This window comes from Callithrix jacchus, chromosome 2 (genome assembly GCF_049354715.1).
Source record: "Callithrix jacchus isolate 240 chromosome 2, calJac240_pri, whole genome shotgun sequence".
NCBI lineage: Eukaryota > Metazoa > Chordata > Mammalia > Primates > Cebidae > Callithrix > Callithrix jacchus.
The window spans coordinates 109,876,397-109,901,268 of record NC_133503.1 but is presented as its reverse complement, the minus strand read 5'-3'; the positions used below and the strand labels follow the sequence as shown (position 1 = coordinate 109,901,268).

The 24,872-nt window shown below is 35.1% G+C and overlaps 1 protein-coding gene across 2 annotated transcripts in view; it reads left to right on the top strand.

Annotated features, from left to right (window-relative positions):
- Window positions 1-9,299, top strand: part of FAM174A (family with sequence similarity 174 member A) — a 45,850-nt gene extending 36,551 nt beyond the window's left edge. Inside the window, exon 3 of one of the 2 annotated variants that reach the window (XM_002744744.5) lies at window positions 8,735-9,299. In XM_002744744.5, coding sequence (XP_002744790.1) covers window positions 8,735-8,738 — 4 coding nt within the window. In that variant the 3' untranslated portion in view covers window positions 8,739-9,299. Of the gene's footprint in view, window positions 1-8,375; window positions 8,422-8,734 lie in introns of those variants that run through there. The other variant, XM_017969764.4, reaches the window with a different exon arrangement.
- Window positions 9,300-24,872: the final 15,573 nt, after the last annotated feature.

The following is a 24,872-nucleotide window of genomic DNA, read 5'->3' as shown; positions in this document are numbered from 1 at the left end:
AAGGACGACATGAAAACCAGGACCTCAAGTTTATGGGAAGAAAAAGTCCTAAATGCAATTATTAGGTGTTAACTTTTCCCAGCACTCTCAAACAGTGTATGTTATCTAAAATTGAAAGACATTATATCTTATTTGAAAGGACCTGAGAAGAATAAAACTCCAAGAGTCTAATATTTACAAATTCATTTAAATGAACAAACAGTGACTGCATTAGAACAGTTTGTCTATTCAAACTGAATTTGTATTTATAGCCATTTTGATACTTTAAGTTTATCTATATTAGCTTTAAATTATCCTTAAATGTCTGTTATGTTTTTAATTGTGTCATCCTGTGCTATATAGAAGTAGAACATTCTTGAAGCTTGGGAAATAGTCAAACTGAGGTTTCCATGAAATGTATTAATACCATATACTTGCTATGCCTCATAAAGAAAGATTTTATGGGGTAGGATGGGATGATGGTTTTTTACTACAAGTAATAGTAAACCCTGTGTTACAGAGATTTAAAAGTTTTTCTCGTGTCATAAGAAGTCTGCAGTGATTGGCTCCTGGTATTAATTCAATGGCCTTTTGATTACAAGGTCTAAATTTTCTCAAACCTTTTCTTATGTTTGTCTTTTGCTGGTTATAAGGCTGATGTAGTTTCAGCCATCACATCTGTGTTTTAGGCAACAAGAGAGTGGAAAACAAGAATCCACACAACATCTGCCTCTGTATCTGGAAATCAGAATTTCCAGTCCTTCACACACATGAACATTTTTATTAGTGAACAAAAATAAATATTTAGTAGGTAACTTATAGTATGTCACTATTTGACTCTTCAAAATATTTTTTGAAGGTTAAATTTGTCCACTGATAAAAGAGAAATATTTGGCATTGGAGTCACTGAATGAAGGCATGAATTCTAAGGCATTCATGACTAGCAGTTTTGTAGAGAAAGAAGAGGTATCCAGGACAATAAGTAAGCAGAATAGAGTATAGTTATACTAGTAGAATGTCTTGCTTTTTTATTATTTTATAGTCTGTTTATTTGTAGAAGAAATAGAAATTCATTGCTATAACCAGAGTAGCATTGTTTTTTAGTACAGTGGAAGTTCTCTATGTGATAGAAAACTGAGTATTTGACAAAGGATCTAATCTTCAGATTTCAGTGACTAAACCTTCCAGAACTGAGAAGTATTATGATAAAATAAGGAATAACAGAGCATAATCATATACACTTAAGGGCTTCTTAAGCACCTGTTATTGACTGAATGCCCTTAGACCATTCTCTTGAATCTTGATTCCTCCTCCTTACCAAGTTGCCTGCCAAATAATGTATTGGACTGCACTTTTAAATCTTTCCCAGTTTTTAGTCTCTGTAATTGGCTGTTTTAATCTTGAAGACTACCCTAAAAAGACAATCATTAATCTTAATTGAAAACTATTTAGTTTATCCAAAATCTCAACAAAAATCCAGAAAACTTGAGAATGTCCAGCAATAACTGATCAAGATGACACTAGAATTCAGGCTTCCCTTCTAGGCCAGAGTTTTTTGTCCTCTGAATTATTTCCAAATTTTATTTGTAGTTTTGCTGTAGTAAAGAAGGAGATTATGTTTTTCTTTTTAAAAAATGTATTTTTTCTATTTTTTTATCCCCATCATCCCATTCAGTGCCAACCAATATTTCTCACAGTTAATAAAAACTCAACACATTTGGTGATTAAAAGAATGAACATAATTTAAAAAATATTTGTACCTATTAAACTTAGCAGCAGTATGCCCAATGTGTTGCATACGTATTTCAAATACATTGAAAGCCACCAAGGCATTAAATGTTGTGGTTACCTATGTTTGTTTTCATGTAAGACTATATATTTGAAATAGATTTATGTATACTCATAATCCATTTCACTGCCATAGAATGTAGTGGAGCAAGAATATAACATTCTTAGTTTTTCTTCATTTTACATTATAATGGTGGAAAACTGAAATTTTCCTGTTCAGTTATTTTCTGCTTAAGTTTTGTCAATTCAGGATGTAAATATCATTAGTAAAAGATTCTACCCCTTTTTCTCCCCTCTCTTCACTTGAAACTGATCCAAGTTCTGTGAAGACATACTTCATTATTCATTTAATCTGACACCTTTAATTTTAAATACATCATTAAGAAAGAAAAGAAATAGCTGTCAATTAAATTGCAAAATAATCTGGTGATATTTTTAAATTATACAAGAATCATGCACACTATCCTCTCAGTACTTTTTCACTGTGCTTTTCTTCTAACGAATTTGGCTGTTTATATTTGCAGTTGCATTGCTTGGTATATAATAGTTTCTCAAAACAGAAACTAGCAGAGTTTTCATTTATCTGGGGTATCTTTTATCTTAAGAGATATTTGTTTCTTGGCAAGAAAGAATGGGATTCATGCCATTGTTCAGTGCTAAAGAGTCTACTATTCTCTTTTATGTCATTCTATATATTAAAAAAAAAGAAACTTGCTTCAGTGGTGATTCATGAAATAAACTTTTTGAAGGTATTTTAAACCTCATTAAATTCATCTTTATAATACCAACAATGCATGTAATTCCCTCAAAGTGACAACAATGCAAAGAGCTTTGATCCACACATACAGGTAATGGCAAGTAAGGAAGAACTGCCAGCTGTCTGACAACTATTGAAAGATGCCAACAATTGAAAGATACATCTGAAGTTCAGGGATGTTAAAATGTGAAAAATATGTGTCTGCTAAATTATGAAATAAAGTACTGTTCATAGGAGAGGTCATACTTGCTGTATTAGGATTCTCTAGAGGGACAAACAAATGGATTACACACACACACACACACACACACACAGAGAGAGAAATTTATTAAGTATTAACTCATGCAATCACAAGGTCCCACAATAGGCCATCTGCAGGCTGAGGAGCAAGGAGAGCCAGTCCAAGTTTCAAAACTGAAAACTTGGAGTCCGATGTTTGAGGACATGAAACATTCAGCATGGGAGAAAGATGCAGGCTGGAAGCCTAGGCCAGTCTCTCCTTTCACATTTTTCTGCCTGCTTATATTCTTGCCATGCTGGCAGATGATTAGATTGTGGCAACCCAGATTAAGTGTGGGTCTGCCTCTCCCAGCCCACTGATTCAAATATTAATCTCCTTTGGCAACACCCTTACAGATATACCCAGGATCAGTACTTTGTATCCTTCAGTCCAATCAAGTTGATACTCAGTATCAACCATCACACTCGCAGTCTTCTATCTTTGCTGGCCACAGGTGAGGGATGACTTGTTCTACTTGGTTTTGGAGAACAGCCTCTATCCCTGCTATTCTTGCCAAAAGAGCCTCCTGTTAACAGACCAACTAGGATTATACTTTGCACCTCTGGTTCTGTCTGCAGAGTTTTTTGTTGGTTTGTTTTTGTTGTTTGTTTGTTTGTTTTGAGATAGATTTTGGCTGTTGCCCAGGCTGGAGTGCAATGGCACGATCTCAGCTTACTGCAACCTCCGCCTCCTAGGTTCAAGCAAATCTATTTCAGCCTCCCGAGTAGCTGGGATTACAGGTGCCCACCACCAAGCCCATCTAGTTTTGTATTTTTAGTAGAAGGAAGGTTTCACCAAGTTGGCCAGGCTGGTCTCAAACTCCCAACCTCAGGTAATCCACCCATCATGGCCTCCCAAAGTGCTGGGATTACAGCGATGAGCCACCACACCTGGCCTGCAGCATTTTTTTGAGTCAACCAGTCTACCTTCTACACTTGTATATCGCCTCTCCAGGGAATAGGAATCCTTAGCTATTTTTCTCATACCATGTTAATGCTTCATTTTTTTCAAACTGCTTTGGGATTCCTGAGAAAGAGCAACTGAGGGACAGTGAAACAGATTTCACTTGAGTAGGTGGCAGTTGAATTACAGTTATTTTTGAAAAGCTATGTTAATCAAATAAGAGCCTATGAAGGCCCAGCATGGTGGCTCACACCTGTAATCCCAACACTTTGGGAGGCTGAGGTTGGTGGATCACTTGAGGTCAGGAATTCAAGACTAGCCTGCCCAACATGGTAAAACCCATCTCTACTAAAAATATGAAAATTAGCTGGGTGTGGTGGCAGGCATCTGTAATTCCAGCTACTTGGGAGGCTGAGGCAGGAAAAATGCTTGAACCCAGGAGGTGGAGGTTGCAGTGAGCCAAGATCCTGCCACTGCATTCCAGCCTGGGCAATAGGGGGAGACTCCATCTCAAAAAAAAAAGAAAGGAAGAAAAGAAAAAGAAAATAGCCCATGAAAAGGGAGAAAGTTGCCTGTCAAGCAAGTTGAAAATATAAGCCATGGAAAAGCCCTGTTGGGGAATATGTGTATGCTTTCTCTATAGAGTGCAGGATATATGGTGGAAACATACATAATTTATGCACTGTGCACTGCACTCCAACCTGGGCGACAGGGTAAGATGCCGTCTCAAAAAAGAAAAAGAAAAGGAAAAGAATAGGCCTGTGAAAAGAGAGAAAGTTGCCTGTCAAGCTGAATTGAAAATATGATCCATGGGACAGCGTGTTTGGGCATACTTTCTCTATAGAGTGTAGGGTATATGGTGGGGTCATAGATATACTGTTAAGAGTTGGGGCCAAATCAGGAAGATCATGTTTAAAATAACAAAAACAACAACAACAAAACCTTCCTAAGTGTGTGGGTTTCATCCATTGTAAAAATGCTTATAGATCATCAAATGCTTTGAAGTGAAATTGTCACATTTAAATTCTAGAAGATGATGCTGGTAACCTTGTGAAAGATGAGTTAAAGTTTGGGGGAAAAAAATGCAGGTCCAATATTTTGAGGTCATTTCAGTTGTTCAGGTGACAGGTGTCAAAGCTGAGGCAGAGGCTAGTTTAGCAATGTAAGGAATTGAAAAACCTTGACAAGATAATGTTACAATGCAATACTCAGGACATGAAAAGTAGAGATGACCTCACTGCTCCTATTGGAGTGGTGACTAAATGGATACCATTATCATTATTTGAGTTAAGAGTATACTGCTAAGGCTGGAAGAGAATTGGCTTAATTCTTGATGAATTAAAAATATTTTCAATTGGGCATATAGATAAGAATGCCTTCTTCAGTATTACATTTGGTTTGTGGTTGAGTCATGCTAGGGACAGAGTGGGGAGTGGTGGTTCCTATAAGTAGATGTTGAACAGCATGAAAACATCTAGAATGGAATTCTGAGGAAATTCCCACTCAAGAAATGAAATACTCTAAATGAGAGGACTGGTCATACAGTCTTATAAATATAAACAGGTTCAAGAAAATGTTGGGCACAATCTATATGATCAGTAGATGATAATGGACAGTTACGCTTATTTGCATATGTTTTGAGGTTAATTATGAGTCTCAAAATACATTTCTGAAACCATACCTTAACAGACTCTTTATGTGGTAGGTACTTTTCTATTCGAAAAAAATCTTGTAGATATTCCTTAGGGTCTCATATATGGTCAAGTTCAAAAGTCTATTTAGTGATAGAATTTGGATTCGGTTCTAGTCATTTTGAGTTCTTATCCTAAGTTACAAAACTGCAAGTTTGATTTTACAGATTGACTTTTTTTTCCATAGTCCACAAATTTATTATCAATATTATCGGTTTCAAGCATTAAAAGGATAAAAGCTGGGCAAAAGAATTCTAAGTGTTATTTTTTAAATAACCTTCAGTATATTTTTTAAAGGATTAAATTTACTTTCAAAGTAAAACTATATTAGAACCTCAGTAGCTTATACTAATCATTCAGAGAACTATTACAGATTTCTGACTAAAGATTCAGATAAGACAAGATGAAAAAGCATTATTTGTTTTCAGATGTTTTTCCAATGAAGTTCTAAATGTTATGGATGATTATAAAGGAAGATAACTGTTAAGTTTGCAAAATCTGTACATTTTGGGTTTTTTTAATTTGGTTTGATTGAATGCTTTTCTTTATGATGGCTCTTACTAGCAGGAATTTTTTTGGAAGCCAGGACTTAGATTAGTAGTAAAGTAAGTTGTATAATTAGAATTAAAATCTATAAAAATATGGGTGTTTAAAATATATCTCAAAGCTGAATTAGAAACATTGTATTTGGAGGCAAGTAGACCACTTCAACGCCTTCAGTGTTGAATTCATGGGGTTCTTTGAGGCCAACGGCATTGCCCAGTATTAAGAGAACTTTAAAAGTCAGTCCCTTACTAGCAAGGTACTTCCTGATTTCAGGAACAAAGCATCAGTGGAACCAGTCCAGAAAAAAGAGTTTTCATTGTCCCAGTCTTCTTGTTGTACAACTGAAAGATTGGCAGCTGTTGTTTATCTTTTCCCTTCAAGGCTTAGTGGTTAGCAGCTTTGTATGTAAGAGCAATCCTGATCAGAAACTCCACGGCATTTCCACAAAAGAGTACTTTAGTCTATCCCTTCTGTCTTAAATCATACTGCTCACTTCTCTTACATACTAATATGTGTCATTTGTGGCATTTTCTTTTCCAGAATAGGGCACTTTCATCTGTATTAAAAACTGTTTAGGCAGATGTACTTTCTCCTCAGTGATTTCTGGGAACTCTTGTCTATTGCCTGTTGGTCAGCAGAAGCTGCTTCTCCTTTTATCTTGATTTTTTTTTTTTAAGCCAAACCTCTTTCTGAAATTATTAAACTATCTTTTGTTGGCATTAAATTTTCCAGCTTTAGATCTTCCACCTTCCTTTTGCTTTATATTATAGTATAATGATTTTGCTTTTTCTTGAGTTATATTAGAGTCTGTAGGTTTGCCTTTCTTATAACAATCATGTAACCAGGTTAAAGCTGAATTTTTCATATAATATAAAAACTTATTTGACAAAAAGTACAAAGATGTTGTGCCTCCTGATGAAGCTGCAGTGACAGTTTCACAACTTTTTCTTTTCCTTTTTTATAGTGATCCTCAGGATGGATTCATTTTTCTTGAAATGGCAGGCAACCCACTGCAGACTTCCATCTACAATACGTATCAAGCCATCCAACTTTTTTTTTTTTAATATTGTGACTTTTTTCTGCCTCCAGCAGATGCAGTTCCTGCATCACTAGTGTCATTTTGTAACATGTCATAACCATCATGTTATTCAAGATTCATGATATTGCACTAAATGCAATCGAAACTATGCAAGAATCATGAGAGATCACTTTTACAATTTACTGGAGATACAAATTGCCCATGTGGCGATGATTAGTGTCACATGGTATTTTAAGTAAATACCAACAACACTTGAGCTCACCATAATAATAACGAGAGGGGACTGTGAAATTACTACAGTAGTATACTATGTACTCTGGTTAATTTTATGCAGTTATAATACTGCATCCTTACATTTACTTATGTATCTCGACTACAAATAGCACCATGTACAATCTGTGCTTATGTGCATAAATTTTGATAAATTTTAAGTTTATAGTAGATTTATATATATGTTGTGATTACAAGTAATAAAATAGACCAGCATCTATATTTATTTTATCAATTCATGGCATACCACTTTCTTAATGTTTTAAAATATTTCTTTTTTTGAGATGGAGTCTTGCTCTGTTCTCCAGGCTGGATTACAGTGCTAACTGCAGCCTCCACTTCCCAAGTTTAAGTGATTCTCCTACCTCAACCTCCTGAGTAGCTGGGATTATAGATGTGCGCCATCACACTTGGCTAAGTTTTCTATTTTTAGTAGAAATGGGCTTTCATCATGTTGGCCAGGCTGGTCTTGAACTCCTGACCTCAAGTGATCTGCCTGCCTCGGCCTCCCAAAGTGCTGAGTTACAGGTCTGAGACACTGCGCCTAGACGTTTTTAATATTTCTAAACTATGTAGTTTATTGTGATATTTTTCAAATTCTCTCAAATCTCAAAAAAACTTTAGAATGTATTTATTGAAAAAAAACCTGCACTTAAGTGGTACCACGCAGTTTAAACCCATGTCATTCAACGGTCAACTATATTGTATACTTAAGTCAACTAAAGTCATTTATGAATGTTATATAAGGGTAAGCTTTATTGTGAATATAACATAATCTTTACTCATAGTAGTTAAATATAAAATTCCTTTAAAAAGTTAGAATTTCTGTTCTTGTGTCAGTTTGCTGAGAATGATGGTCTTCAGTTTCATCCATGCCCCTACAAAGGACATGAACTCATCATTTTTGATGGCTGCATAATATTCCATGGTGTATATGTGCCACATTTTCCCTGTCCAGCCTATCATCGATGGGCATTTGGATTGGTTCCAGGTCTTTGCTATTGTAAACAGTGCTGCAATGAACATTCGTGTGCATGTGTCCTTATAATAGAATGATTTATAATCCTTTGGATATATACCCAGTAATGGGATTGCTGGGTCAAATGGAATTTCTATCTCTAGGTCCTTGAGGAATCGCCACAGCCAGATATAGGTGAAGGAGACGAAGGCAGCAAATCAGGCTGCCATGTGTGTAACTATGCAACAATCTTGCATGTTCTTCACATGTACCCCAAAATCTAAAATGCAATTAAAAAAACAAAAATAAATTTTTAAAAAGTTAAAATTTCAATTTATAAGATAATTTCTGAAACAATCTAGACATTTCATGCATGTATTTTATTGGTGTTCTTTTCAATAATTTTTTAAGACTAAATAATTTGATTATATTCTTTCTTCCTCTCTAAATATTTCTGAATATTTTTAAATGTTTTTAAAGTGTTCCAGCAAGGGTGTTTATATTTTTTTTCTTTGTCTTGCAGATAAGAATGTGCCTTTTGATGAAAGGACTTTATCTTTCTACAGTGAAGAGTGGAATTTTTATGTTTAAGGAATAAGAAGCCACTATATCAATATTGGGGGGGGTATTTAAGTTTCATACATTATTACAACCTTTAATTTGTTGTTGCAATAAATAATGTATTATTTTATAATATCTTTATATGTATAAAAATACTTTTAATAGGCTCAGAGATGTTAGGGATAAACTATACTGTAATAGTTTATTGGTTTGCCAATTACTATAAAATGGTGTTTTCTGATCAGTTTTTGTTTATTGCTTACCATATGATTGTAAACTGTTTTCTTTTATGTATTAATTAGTTAATGCTAATTATTTTTTGCTGGTATCATATGTTAAAAAGCTGTAAATTCCAACAACCAACTGGTGTGTAAAAATAATTTAAAATTTCCTTTACTGAAAGGTATTTCCCATTTTTTGTGGGGAAAAGCCAAATTTATTACTTTGTGTTGGGGTTTTTTAAATATTAAGAAATGTCTAAGTTATTGTTTGCAAAACAATAAATATGATTTAAAATTCTCTTAAAATGGTCCAGATAATGTGTTTATTAAATAAACTTAAAGACTATAGAATTAAAAATTAATATATATTTTTGTAAATGATTTATTAGAAAATCTATCACAATGTTCTTCTGTTTTAGCAACTACTATGCGAAAGTAATATATGTCCTTTGATTAGATATTTCAGAAACCTGTGAATTTCAAAGCCATATTATATCTTTACTGTACAATAAGAGGTAAATATGGAAATAATGGAATAGTTCAAATACTTGGCTGTTTTATGCAAAAGGAGATTTAGGAGTTAAAGTAAACACATAGACTTTGGAGTCAGATCTATATGCAGAGACCAACATCGGGATCTCTGAACAATTATTTAACCTCACTGAGATTCAATTTTTCACATTCTAGAAGTTAGAGGAGAATTTATAGGAAAAGCTGGGTCATGAACTCTGTTGCTTACTAGGACCATGGAAGTAATATAAATATGCATGTAAGTCAGGATAGGCTAGGTCAGAGAGAGTTAACATATGGTTTCAAATCACAATGGGTTGCAAAAAGGATTTATTTCTCACTTCTGCTACATGTTTGTTATGAACTCTGATTCTGCTCTGTGTAATCTTTTCTCCAGGACCAAAGATGTTGGGAAAAACCTCTGCCCCAAATATTGGCTCATAACTAAGCATCCAGACATAATGCACCGCATGCTGGTCCATTAGGTTCTGCCTCAAGGTGATAAATTTCAATTTCACCTATATTTTATTGGCCAAAAAAACCTTAAAACTATATCCAAGTTCTACAAGGCAAGGATAGATAATCCTCTAGCAAGGAAGTAAATTGGAGTATTTGGCCGTCCACAATGCAAAGTTACTTTTACCTGTGTGCCAACTGGCTTTCCATAGTGAATCAAGTCAACATGATGGCAATGTATATATGTATAATGTATGAGCAGGGACTAAAGTGGAAGGTATTTCTTCTTCTAAAGGAATCGGCCTCTCTTCAGATCTCACTAATAGTTACCATGAGAAAATACTTGCCTGTGTTGTTAACTCTTAGTTTTTAATTTCCAAGAGAAGTCAAGCCTCTAGATATTGTATATGAAATCTCCCTATTTTAAAAGGTTATTAGCACAGAACAAGTTTGGATTAAATTTGGCCCCATACCTCACATTTCGTGACATGGAAAAAAATCATATACTGTAGTATCTTGGAAATAATTCATTTAATAACTGCTGTCATTTATAAGCTAGCTTTTTCATTAACACTAATTAGAAGTAAGAATCAAAGAATAAGAATTTTGATAAGGCAACTTAAAGGATTATTTTCATAAATGCTCTCCAAGTTGCTTTTAAAGGGGATGTCGCCAAAATGTTTTCATCATTGGCACCAACTTAATTAGAAATATATAGTTTCTCTAGATGACTACTTTGAAAAGGATATCCTTAAACTGGACATGGAAATTTTGTCATGTTTGTTAAAAATGCCTTTATTATTTTTACATAGTCATCCCTGTACTGTAAATCTAGTTATAATTATCATAAAAAGCCACATTTTTATTAAAGAGCCAAATAATACACTACAAAATCATTTACAAAGCTGTTAAGCTGAATTTTAGCTTCTTTAGATACATACCAAGCATGGTGATGAAATTGTTAGGATTTTTACCTAAAACCCGAAAACTCTATATGTACCTTTAAAAATAACTGGTGATACCTTAGATATAACAAAAACATGCTGTTATTCTCCTTTCCCATTTGGTACCTCCTTTTAGTGGTATTATTGGTTTTAGCCAAACCTAGGAGTTAGAGATTAGTAGAGCTGGTATAGTTGAGTCTATAGCTCAGCAGGAGAAAAATGGGAAGAAAGAATAGGTTTTGGAATAACTTATAGGTGTTCTTTTATGCTTGAAGCTTCTGACCAACCCACTGTTTGTGGAGGTAGAAAGTCAAGTAGCGTCTTTCTGCCCACCTTCTCTTAATTATTAGGTGGATACTCACTGCTATGGAAACAAACCCTTGGGTTGCCTTGGCTGAGTGGTCAGCCTGCACCTCATCAGACTCTAGTTGGTGGTTAAGTTTCATTATTTTACCAAGGATATAGCTCACTGCCCTTTGTCACCTATCCTCTCTTTGTCTTTTTTTCTTTGGTACTTTAGTTTGAATTATATTCATTTTAATTTACTCATTATAGTCTTATCATTTTTACCTTATTTACTTTTCTATTTTCTAAAATTATCTAACAAATTCTATTAAGTGAAGCAATAAAGAAAATATAGTTTGTTTTCTCTTATGTGGGGAGGTGAAAAATAGCTCATAAGGAAATAAATGAAGGGATGAAGGCAGTGGAATGATCCATTCCATAAAAATGGGCAGTTAGAGTAATTATCTCCCTAAATACCCCTTTGGCTATCACATCATTTTCAGGGACTTTTTTTTAAATAAACAGCTTTATATTCTGTGCCTTAGAAGAATCAAGCAAAAAGTATGCTCAATACCAGTTTTGCTAAGATGTATTTCTATTAATTCTCACCATTTCTTACATTAGAAGTTGAATATTTTAAATACATTGTCTTTAACGTATTTTATCTGTCTATACCAGTCACATGTTACATGTCAGGAGGTAAAGGTAGAAGAGAGGGAATTTGGGGAGGAACTGTCTCTAAAACGTTCATGTCTGGCTGGTAAGAAACTCTGGCTGCTGCATCTCCCATTGAAAGATCCCATTGTAGATCCACATTATAGGATCTGTAGCCAGGTGTTCTGGCTCCATTTTTGTATCAAATTCTAGTATATGTGTTTATATTTGCACTTCATTCTTACTATGCAAGTTCCTGCAGTACCCATGCCATATCACCAGGAATATGTTGAAATTACCCAGCTGGTTTTTCTTAAATAGGCTTTTTGAAGCAAAGTAAGCAAAATAGCTCTGGTAGTTACTTCTCTTAATATGTCAGGGTTCTTTTTAGGTGAAACTGGGCCCACAGGTATTATTATTTACCTAAAGAGGAATGGAAGTTTATTTCATCCTCTGACTCTTCTCAGTCCTTTACTGGAAAAAAAGTTCTTGACATAGCATGCAGCTTTGGCTGACAGCTGACTTTTTCTAATTCTTTGTCTCCAAAGCAGGAAGTATGAGAATGTTTTAAGCTCCAGCCTTTGGTTCTCATTCCCTTGTTTTATGTATTTTGCTTACTGAATATATTGTTATTCATCTGTGCATGATTGAATATATTGTTATTCATCCATTCACGATCCAAGCCCCCTTCCTAAAATATAAGGTTTGAGACCAGCCTGACAACATGAAACCCCATCTCTACTAAAAATACAGAAATTAGCCAGATATAGTGGCAGGCACCTGTATTCTCAGCTACTTGGGAGGCTGAGGCAGGAGAATCCCTTGAACCCGAGAGGCAGAGGTTGCAGTGAGCCGAGATCACACCATTGCATTTCAGCCTTGGCAACAGAGTGAGACTCCCTACTCCAGTTATTATTTGTTTGTTTGCTTGCTTGCTTGTTTGTAACAGGATAGATCGTGCCCTTTCAGCGAGGCTCACAAGTAAATGCACCTTTCCACCTTCTAACTGGACCCTCAGACAAATTTTTTAACTCTATTTTCCCAGTAATAGGAAACTTACCATGAGCCAATAGTTTCTCACATATAAATAAGCCAATGTTTTAGGTAGACTGTTCCCAGTGTAGTCAGAAAGGCCAGGAAGTCTGCGGATTTACCTGTTTCCAAGCAACAGATGTGACTTTTGATTAGTTGTCCTTGACTTGTCATATCTGCAATACAGTATACCTAGAGCTATAGATTTAACAAATCCTAAATCCTAAGGTAAAATCAATAGGTATAATCGTTCAGAAAAGGCAAACTGCATCATTTCTGCTGATAGTTATTTTATTCTTAGACTACGGCTAGATTAGCTCCAAAAATAAGCAGTCCAGTTATTTGACTTGTATTTTCTAATGAATTTTAGTATCCCATTTCAAGATATGTGAATTATTTTAAAATATCACATACTTTTATTATTTTAACTTTCTACAGGTGAACTAGCCTTTTGTGGATAAGGTAGCTTCATGAATTTTATTTCTTGCATCCACAGGAATACTTATTGCTTCTGATTTAGTTGATAAGCACTGAACATTATTCCTAACAAAGGCACCTACAATGAATATCTGTGCAGTTTATTTACCTTTACTTTTTTTTTTTTTTTTGCTGTCTTTGTATAAAATTATATCTAAGGACCTGAAAGCCAAAAAACTGATAGCAGGACCAAAGGGACTCTTCATAGGAGTGCTGAAGAGCAAGACAACTTGTGTAGGAGAAATGTCATGGGACCTAGCCTATGAAAAAATATATATATTCTTAATAGATGTGTACTGGTCCAATCCTTACCGATTCATGTTATATTGCCATAAGGAGTGGCCTAAATATCTGTAACAATTAGAAAGCTCCATAAGTGATTCTGTTGTAACTCCAAAGGAGAACCTCTGTTACTGTGTAGATAATCACACTGTGATCTAAAGCAGAGTTCAGAGGTGACCATACCTTATGTTAAATTCTGGCTCCATTATTTTTCCAATCTTACTTATCTTCATTGCTTCTTTTTCCACAGTCCACTGTTTTCCACATACAATTAATGGTTAAGACTAATTGAATACTAGTGTGTTCAATGTTTTAGATTTGTTAATTCATTCAATCTTCACAATAACTTTGAGGCAGGGACTGTTATCCCTATTTTTGCAAATAAGGATACTAAATCTCAGAAAAAATGCAGAATTTGCTCCAAATCAAACAGCTAAAAAGTAGTCAAATGGCCTGCTAAATTAGTTCAGAAAATCTATTTTTGCCAATAGAAAAATCTCAGTTTGTTTCCAAAGAAAAGAAAAGTTTGTTTGTAAATGCATGTAAAATAAAAAAGAATCAATTTGAGGAGGTGAGGAAATTGAGGCTCAAGGAAATAAAAAGGAGGAAAATTAGGTCACAGCATAATTTCATGATCTCAAATCTATAAGTTGCTGAAAATGTGCCATAAATTTCACTCAAGAGAGAGGCAAAAGCTGTTCAGTCACTGCTAGTGAAGAAACCAGAGAAAATTTGTTTTCCAAGGTTCTCAAGGAGTAATGTAAAGAGATTCTATGGCATAAAGTAGTGAACACTTTCCTCAATATATCTATAGTGACGCCAGAAAACTATCATGCACATCTTTCATATAATGCCTTTTAACGCAGACTAGTGTGTCTTATACTAGATGTACTTATGCTACAATATAATCCAGTAAAATTCATTTCAGAGAAGCAAAATAATCCTGTTTGTATACAACCATTTAATAGTTTATATTAACTGAAGGGTAAAATTTAATGCTATTTAAGGCAGGCTTTCCCAAAATACAGTCTATGAAACTACTTATAAAAACAATCACTATCTTTTCTTGGTTTCTCCGATATCCTCTTTTTTCATTTGTTTTTTTCTTCTATCCTTCTCTTTTTGTTTGTATCTCCTCGTACGTATTTGTCTCTCGTGTTTCTCCTAGATCTTCTCATCTTCACTCATCTTTCCCTGGTCATAACCACCCATTACTTCAGTTATGATATTAATCAAGTTTCAAATAAAACATTGCACCAAAGTTAAACAGGCAAGGAAGACTATTCAAGGTTGTTGCAATGGTGAGATGCCAGAACTAAATCTAAACTCAACTTCTCTGGAACAAAAGGTAGGAATGGCTTTTAAGCACTGGGATGCCTGGTCAAAACGGACTGGAGAATCATAGGGCATCTGTGTTTGTTTGCTAATTGGCTTTACCCAATGACAAACTAAACTTCTCACGTCTTTATGATAGAGGAGAGTTTTGCAACTTGGCTTCAAGAAGATAGGAGCCAAGTTGAAAAACTACCATCTTTCATAAAGTGTCATAAACTCTATCATAGAAAATGTTGGTGCTACCTCCCTTGACATATTAGACTTCAAAAAGGTGACTTTTTGGTCCTTGAGTAAAATATGCCTGTGTCCTAAATTTGTCAAGAGGCTTTAAAAAATATTTATATCTGAAATGCGCAAATAATAAATTTATAATTATGTTGTCTAAGGCATATACTCAAAAAAAGCAAAAAAGTAGATAAGTGGCCACACGTTAGATAGAAACCTCTCTAAAGTTCAGTCAAGCTAAAGGGAACATTAATGCTGTTTTGGACAGCAGATTAATCAGAAATGTGGATTTCCTGAAATTTCATCTGATATTTAAGAATGATATGTTCAAGCAGATATGTATATATACACACATACACACACACACACACACACACACACACACACACACACACACATATATGTTCCAACCCACATGGATGGCCCAGAGATGCCTCAAACTGATGGTCATTATCATCCTCATACAAAGTCTCTGTGTTACTAATCTCAGTGAAGGGCACTGACATTCATTCAAGTGTACAAGCCAGAAGTCAGGCAATCTTCCCTTAGCATCTCCATCACCTTCCATACCCCAAGCAATACCTTGTTCATATATGCATACAACCAAACAGAGAAATTATCAATACTGATTTAATTTTTTCAAGTTAAAATTATTGGACATATATTCTATAGGCTAGACCACTAACATCTCAGTTTTCCATGTCTTTTATTTTGTGGTGAAATGAACAGAAATGTTCTATGAGAAAAGTCCTTACTCTTCTATTGGGCACCATCTGAGCCAATTTCCAGATTGAATTGGGGCCTTCCATCCAGGTACATACACTAATTAGGCTCTCCAATTTCCATTAGAGAATTTGAACTCTATCTCCATCAAAGCATTTGAGTCCACCTTTAATCACACATTATGTTTGCACTGCAAGATTTTATCAGCTTCATTTATCCAAAGCTTACTAGCAAAAGATTTTTATAAAGACTGGCAGCAGAAATCACTGACTCCCAATTTCTCTATATTCCTAATTTTACCCATGGGTTAATTCAGACTGCCAACAGCTGTGCAAGTCGACTACATTGTTTTCCTCTTGTAGAATTTCCTTTAACTATCAGTTATTATGCCACTGCTGAACAGAGATATTATCAAATATATAGCTATAAAGTATAAGGTTATATTTAATGTGTTAGTAATGGGTAAGTGGTACAATATATCACAGCATATATCTTTTATAAAGGATTTTGAGCAATACTTTACTTCAGTATCAAAAATTTTGAGTTTTCCTTGAGCAGCTAGTTTTATTTTTAAGTTACATACTCCGAGGAGTTTGCAATTATATGGCTGGTTCTTTCTTTTGTCCACAAAACTCGGGAGATGAACTAAAGGCCCCTGTTTACCAAAGTACAAGACTGTATAATATCATTCTATGTATTCACTTTATCCCTGGAGTATCCGTTTGGTTATGTGGCTACATATAACCAAAAACCCAAATAGGAGATTCTGTTTTCTAATATCTTGAATTCAGGGAGTCTGTACTTGCTAGTGCTCCTTTATAGTTCAGGAGATCTAGGCTCAAGGGACTCATGCTTTGTTATTTTCTTTGTGATCTTAAGATGACTGTTCCAGCTTAACCATCCTGCCTTTGTTTGCAAAAGTTGGGAGGAAAGACCAAAAGAAATATGGTTGGCCCTTTAAACAGTTGTTTCAGGTTTCTATTATTTCACATAAAATTCTTCAAAACTTAGTAGCTAAAAATATTTGTCATCATCTTTTATTCTGTGTATTAATAAAGTTTAACTAGCTTTCCTCACTTGAGATCTTTCATCTGATTACAGTCAGATTGTATCTGGGACTGGAGTCATTTAAATATTCAGCTGAGCTGGAAGTCCAAGATGACTCACTCATGTGGCTGGGAGTTGATACCGGCCGTTGGCTGGGAGCTCAGCTGAAATGCCTGCACACAGCTTTGGCTCCTCATAGTGTGGCAGCTGGGTTCTGAGAGGAAGCTTCCCAGTAGTAAGCATTTAAAGTGTAAGTGGCAAGTCTTCTTATAATCTGGTTTCATTTGTTTGAGAATATTGCTTCTATCACATTCTATTGGTCAAGCAAATCTCTAAGGTGAGGTCAAATTCACAGGAAGGAAATTAGATCCCATATTAGGATATGAAAAATAGCATATGTGGGCACAGAGAAAGGATTCAATGGTGACTATTTTTGGAAACTATCCACCACTGTCTGCTCTCTGGCTACCAGTATTCATGTTCTTCCCACATGCAAAATCAACTAAGGTTTGAAGTCCAGGATTCATCATTCAAATGCAGTTCAAGGGGAATGAGGGTCCAACTTCTCAGGTGCAATTCCTCAAACATAGTTTATTTTTAACATAAGAATTTTGAACCAAACAGACAAGTTACCTGCTCAGTAGCACAATAAGTTATCTTCTCAACTGAATGCTCCATATTACAATGGTTATACAAGGCCAGTAAACTGGCAAAAATAAAATCAATTTAAAAAAGATTGTGCTCTGGCAGGACATAGATAGCAGTCACTCAGGGATGGCAATTTTGAAGTCTAATTGAGCACATGTCACCAGTTCCTTGACTGGGGCCCAGTCCTGCCCTAGAGAATGTGTCTCTATGCCACTTGGCTCTGCCTTACAGGCACATGTCTTTGTGCCCTACACTTCCATTATTTTCCACTGGCAACGGCCTGCATTTGCTGTTAAATATCTTTCTCAGCCTACTTTCTCCTAGAAAAAGTTTGAGTCCCTAAAGCCTCTTTTTTTAAAAAAAATTCTGAACTGCCTCTCTGACTTTTAATTCAGTCTTAATGAGGTTCACACCATTAGACAAATGTTAGCCCCACAATTTATTCATCAGATAGGGTCCTCTTCATTTTAGAATTAGAGTCTTGATACTGTAAATTCACAGCCTGAAGATTCCTAGGAGCCCTGTTATCTAGTTGAGAAAGTCTTTAAAATACTCCTTCATATTCACAGATGCCTTTTTTCTGGTTGCAGCCCTGCCATAAATGTTTTTGAGGTGTCAGTAAAGGGTCCTCCAATTGCTCTATTGAAATGAACTCTACCTTGATATCATGTGTTACTGAAAACACTTTGGGACCAAGTTTTACTCTGAGGATATTTCTTATTTTGAGAAAAATGTTGCTGCTTGGAGAACCTAGCGAGGATAAATAATTCTATTTTTGAACACAGTATCTTAAATATTTTTTCCCCTTAATTTTTCTATAAAACACTAAATATTGTCTTTTGAAAAATCTCATTCTTTCTGTAAGTACCTAATGCTATGCATCTAACGGAAACAAACTGATATTCTCAACATTCTGCCTGGAAATCTCCTTAACCTGATATAGAATTCATTAGGACCATTTTCTATTTATTGCATTACTTCAGCATGTTATAAACTCTGACTGCTGTGAAAATAAACTTTTTTGTCACTGAAAGGCTTTATGAGACCTAGTTCCTGAATGTAACTTCTGCTGTATTCCATCAGCCAAATTAGTCACTAAGGCCTTCTCAGGTTCATGAAAAGATAAATTAAACTTCACCTCCTGGTGCATGATGGAGCATTTATGTAAAGAAAAGGAGGCAATTTATGGTGGGTTATTGTCAGAGATTATTTAATGCACTAAAGCAAAAATTTCCCAGAAATCCTCAGCACGCACTAATCTTTTCTTATTGAAACGAATTGTTTCCTATTTCAGAAAGCAAGCAGCAAAGTACTGGAAAATATGGCTGTCTGTGTGTATGTGTGTGTGTATGTGTGTTTTTGTGTGTGTGTGTGTGTGTGTGTGTGTGTGTTCATTGCCAAACCACAAACAAAATAAATGAGGAGTTCTCTTAGTGAGAAAGATGAAAATGGATATTTGATAGGAATCTAACAAAATTTTTCATAGTTCATACATTGGCTAACACTTAACATTCTTTAAACAGTCTTCTTTTAAATGATGTAACATAATTACCTCTTTTCCAGTAGAGACATTTCAAACTGCCTTCTAGTTATGCCATCCAACTCAGAGTTCAAAGTGTGTGACCTTGGTGATATTTAATCTCAACAATAGAACGACTAGTAGTTCCTACTTGTCTGGCATTGTATTACCTAAAAGATAAAGTATCTATTCCTAAAACACGTACAATGTTTGAGAAGAAATAGATTAGCTATTTTGAGAAATGTAATCCAGTAAAAGAAGGGATTAAGCAAATATAGAGAGGTTACTGATCTCACATCTCTCAAATCCTGCTGATCAGGAACGACAAAGACTCCCTGGACCAAGAGCAGAGTAAGCTCTTGGTCAGTCAGTCTTCTACACCTTCATTCAGTTTCTGTGTTCCCTGGCTGTGCCCTCTGAGATGTTGTACAGATCTGATTCTTCAAAAGCCTGAAGAACTCTTGTACAGCCCCTAGTAACTACTTACTACCTGTGGTTTTGTGTTGGAATAGTGTGGTGATTCTTTGGTAAATTTTTAAGTGGGGCAATGACAGTCATGAGTTTCCAGTCCAGATAGGGTGTTTGGTCACTATACAGTTCTGTTAGAGCATTTGTAACTTACTTGTATCTAGTCAGTACCCTGAAGGAGTAACTATAGCTAAAGATCTTATCTAGTCAAAATATTTTACATTGAATATTTTTGCTTTATGATTGGGCCTTTATATCCATGTCTTGGGATAATTGAAAAATAATATACCTGGGAAGTGGCTAAACTCTTACTCTCATTTTTGCCTTCAGATCAGCTACATTTTCCTGGCTGCCTATGAGTTTATATCTTGCTAAATTTGTTGCTTTGCTATCTTTGCAATGGCTTCTATTTAAAGTATAAAATTGCCTTTATTCTTCCTTTTTCTATGTCTTCAAATTATAGGATTCTCTGGCAATATAAATGTCAGGCTGTGGGCAGAGAGTGTTTCCTTATCTAAGTGTCATTTCGCTCCGTCTGTGCTTGCAGGCTATTTACTTCTCACTTGGGTCCATCTTGCTCTTGTAGAATTTTCCTAATGCTGGCAATAGGAATCAACACTAGCTAATATTCTAATCAGTCCCTACTCTTTCAAATAGTATACCTTCAGTCAGCATATATTTTGCTTTACAAAGTACATCAAGTGACAATTTAATCCAAATATATTCTATTGTATATAAAGTCCGTTCAGCTTTCTTGTGTCTGGTGTCCAAAATCAGAATTTCCATCTCTCTACTTTCTCCATTAAACTCCAGTTTAGTTTCTGTTACTTGTAGCAATGTATTTCTAGTAACAATTACTAAATCAGTTGAGGTACTTATTGCAACAACAATGCATTCTAGCTAATTTAAGTGGCAACTATTATCTCTTAAAATCCTTAGATTGGTCAGAGACAGAATTGTCTAAAGGGACACATCTCTGCTGCCACACTTGTCACTTAACATTTGTGACATTAGGAACTGGATAAGGGAACTGCTACAGCTGCCCCTGACAAAATACACCTCTGTGATTAAAGGTGCCAAAGGTTCAGATCTCCCTGCCAGAGGCTGCCTCATTTTGCTCCATCAAACCTCTGTTTGGTATTACAAAGCAGTCTAGGGATTGCTGTTTTTAGCTTTCCAGACTCAACTTTACAGAAACACAAGCTAAAAAATATGCAAGAATGGATGTTGAATAAGTGGATATGTAGAATTTGCCATATCTGGCTTCACTGTATTTTCTCTCCTTGTTGAAAAACAACATAACGTAGTGACATACACAGCATAATAGGTTCAGCTCACAGACTTCAGTGACAGCCATACTTCACTAGCTGTATAGTATTCAGTATTACTTATTTTTTATAAACCTGAGTATCCTCCTTTTGAAAAACTTGGATAAATCACCTATATTATAAGCTTAATGTTAAGATAATAAAGGATAGCATGAAGAGTTATTAGTATAATACCTATATGAAGTAAATTCTCACTGAGTGATAGTTACTGATACATTATTTCTTCTTTGAGGAAATCTCCTTTGATTTTTCTCAATATAAAATTTTCTTGGTATTTATTTTGTAAAGGTACTTCAGATATTTTGAAATTTCTTAGAATAAGACATAGTTTAAATAAACATAAATAATTCTGAGTATTAGAATATTGACAGGTAGCAAGAGAAGTTAAGAGCTAGAAATAAGAGTATCTCGGGGTAATAAAAGAGAGGTGGTATCTCAGGTTATTCAGGGAGAGCTATAAGAGCCTTTTTCTAAAGGGTGTATCACTTCATGTTTCTCTTTGAATTATAGATAAGGTAAGTGAGTCTTAGTCACTAATTTCACAAGTTTTCATTAAGCACCTTCTGTGTGCCAGTCATTCACACAGAGGGGAAAGACTGACAAGATCTCCAACCACATGGAGCTTCTATTCTAGTAAGGAAGACAGACAATAAAGCAGTGTTTACTTTATTGTACTGTTTGTACAATAAAGCAGTGTAAAGATGCAGGTAAAATCCTTAGATTATGATAAGTACTCTGAATAAAATACTGAGTTGCTTTGCCTGAAAAGTTTTGGCAGGTCAGGTTAAGCTATTCAATATTGAAATAAAAGAAAAGCTTTTCAAAAAATGCTTCTCAAAGAGGGTACATTTAAAATGAGACCTGTGGGAATAAGAAGAGAAAGACATGTAAAAAATTAGTGAGAAAATCATTTCAAGGAATTGCAATCTCAATATTCCCTAGATGGTAAGTAATTCGAACTGTAGCAGAAAGTTAAAGAACACGAGGGTAACTGGGGTTTAGTGAGCTATTGAAGGAAGTCTGGTACAAAACTAAAAGGCAATATGAGCCAGATTATGCAGGGTTATAAAGGTCTAGCAAAAACTTTTGGTTTTATTATAAATGAAATGCAAAGAAGAAGCAATGGAATGACCTAGGTTAGGGTGATGGTGTAATGTAATTTGGATTTAAAAGGATGCCTTTGGCTGTGGCTAATATATATATTACATATATATATATATATATATATATTACATATATATATATTACATATATATATTACATATATATTACATATATATATTACATATATATATTACATATATATATATTACATATATATATTACATATATATATATTACATATATATATATGACTGAAGTAAGTGGAGAAAATTGGAGAAACTATAACTAATTAGGAGGTTTTTGAAATATGTAGGTGATGTATGGGACTAGAATGGTGACACATGAAATGGATTTAAGCAAATTATACTTGATATGATTTTGACATACAATGAACCAACTTGACCTATTAATAGATTGTGTGGGAAAGACAAAGAAAGAGGAGGTGTCAAAATGACTGCCAGTAGTTTTACCTCAGTAATTAGCTAAGTTGTAGTATACCCAACTGAACAGGGAAGATTAACAAAAGATTAGGTATGAAATAAATAGTTTCTCAATTTCCAGATTTTCGCTTTAATCATGTTAAATGTAAGATTTTGGCTAGTGACTCATGCCTGTAATCTCAATACTTTGGTAGGTTGAGGCAACATGACAAAACCCCTTCTCTACAAAGAAAGCAAAATTAGCTGGTTGCTGTGGTGCATGCCTATAGTCTCAGCTGCTTAGGAAGCTGATGCAGAAGGATGGCTTGTTACTGGGAGGCAAAGGTTGTGGGGAGGCAGAGATTGCAGTGAGCCAAAATTGCAACACTGCATTCCAGCCTGGGCAAGAGAGCAAGACCCTGTCTCAAAAAAAAGAGATTTGGATAAGATGGCCAAGTGAGTATATCAAGTAGACAATATGGATCTGGAGCTCAGAGATATTGAATATGCATTTGAATATTGTCAAAATGCCATAGCATTTACATCCATGGCTCTTGACTAGAGATTTTTTTTAATGTGCATTATCAACATAATGACAATATTGATCATGAGTAAAAAAGAAAATAACCTGGGGAGATTGTATGAATTTAGTTGTAGAAAAGATAAATTATAAAATCTTTTTTTTTGAGGAAACTCATCCAGAGACTGTGAATTCTTTATTACATATTTTTTACTAAGTAGGCTACAAATTGCAGAAAAAGAACTGTATGTATGTGTCTGTGTGAGTAGTATGTGATTTAGGGGAAAAAAATATGAGAGTGGATGAGATCACCTATTACCTAGGGAAGGAATGTACTTAGATTTAGAATGGTAGAAGGCCCAGAATTAGCTCCAAGAAATTTCTATTTTCAAAGGCATAATGGAGGAAGATACACAGAAGAATCTTTTAAAATTACTACTGACATAGGAAAATTAGCATAAGAGTAGTGATATCATGGGAGAAAAGAACATTTTTAAGGAAAGATAGAGTGGTCAACTGTATCAGAGATGGCTGAAAATTTCAATAATATGACACAAAACTATATATTGAGTTTAGAAATATGAAGGTTATCACTGGCCTTATTAGATTAATATCAATGATGGGGACAAAAGCCAGATAAAGGTAATTTGAAGACTGCATTGACATGATGGAGGGACAATATAGAAATGCTTATTCTTTTCCATAAATGCTGGTGAAGAAATGAGACTCAGAGAAGAAATCAAAGTCCTTTAGAAAGCGTTAGTGATGGGGATCTAGAATTCAGGTGGAGGGTTTGGGATTTTATATGAGCAAAACTTTTCTTAAGATGTAACAAGAGAGAAGAAGAAGCTGGATGCAGATACTGATAAGACTAAAAATGGTAATATAAAAGTGAGGGATTATGATGAGACTATCGGTAGAGTGAGTAGAGCCATGAAAATGATCGTCATTTGTTTTTAATTGCATTTTAGGTTTTGGGTACATGTGCAGAACGTGCAAGATAGTTGCATAGGTACACACGTGGCAGTGTGATCTGCTGCCTTCCTCCCCTTCACCCACACTTGGCATTTCTCCCCAAGCAATCCCTCCCCAGCTCCCCTCACCCACTGTCCCTACCTTATTCCCCCCAATAGACCCCAGTGTGTAGTACCCCCTTCCCTGTGTCCATGTGTTCTCATTTTTCCTCACCCGCCTATGAGTGAAAATATGTTTTATTTCATTTTCTGTTCGTGTCCGTTTGCTGAGAATGATGTTCTCCAGATTCACCCATGTCCCTACAAACAACAAGAACTCATCATTTTTGATTGCTGCATAATATTCCATGGTGTATATGTGCCACATTTTCCCAGTCCAGTCATCGACGGGCATTTGGGTTGGTTTCAGGTCTTTGCTATTGTAAACAGTGCTGCAATGAACATTCGTGTGCATGTGTCCTCATAGTGAACGATTTATAGTCCTTTGGATAGATACCCAGTAATGGCATTGCTGGGTCAAATGAAATTTCTATTCCTAAGGCCTTGAGGAATCACCACACTGTCTTCCACAATGGTTGAACTAATTTACACTCCCACCAAGAGTGTAAAAGTGTTCCTTTTTCTCCACATCCTCTCCAGCATCTGTTGTCTCCAGATTCTAACTGGCATGAGATGGTATCTCAGTGTGGTTTTGATTTGCATCTCTCTAATGACCAGTGATGATGAATTTTTTTTTATATGTTTGTTGGCCTCATGTATGTCTTCTTTTGTAAAGTGTCTGTTCATATCCTTTGCCCATTTTTGAATGGGCTTGTTTGTTTTTTTCCTGTAAATCTGTTTGAGTGCTTTGTAAATTATGGATATCAGCCCTTTGTCAGATGAGTAAACTGCAAAAATTTTTTCCCATTCTGTTGGTTGTCGATTCACTC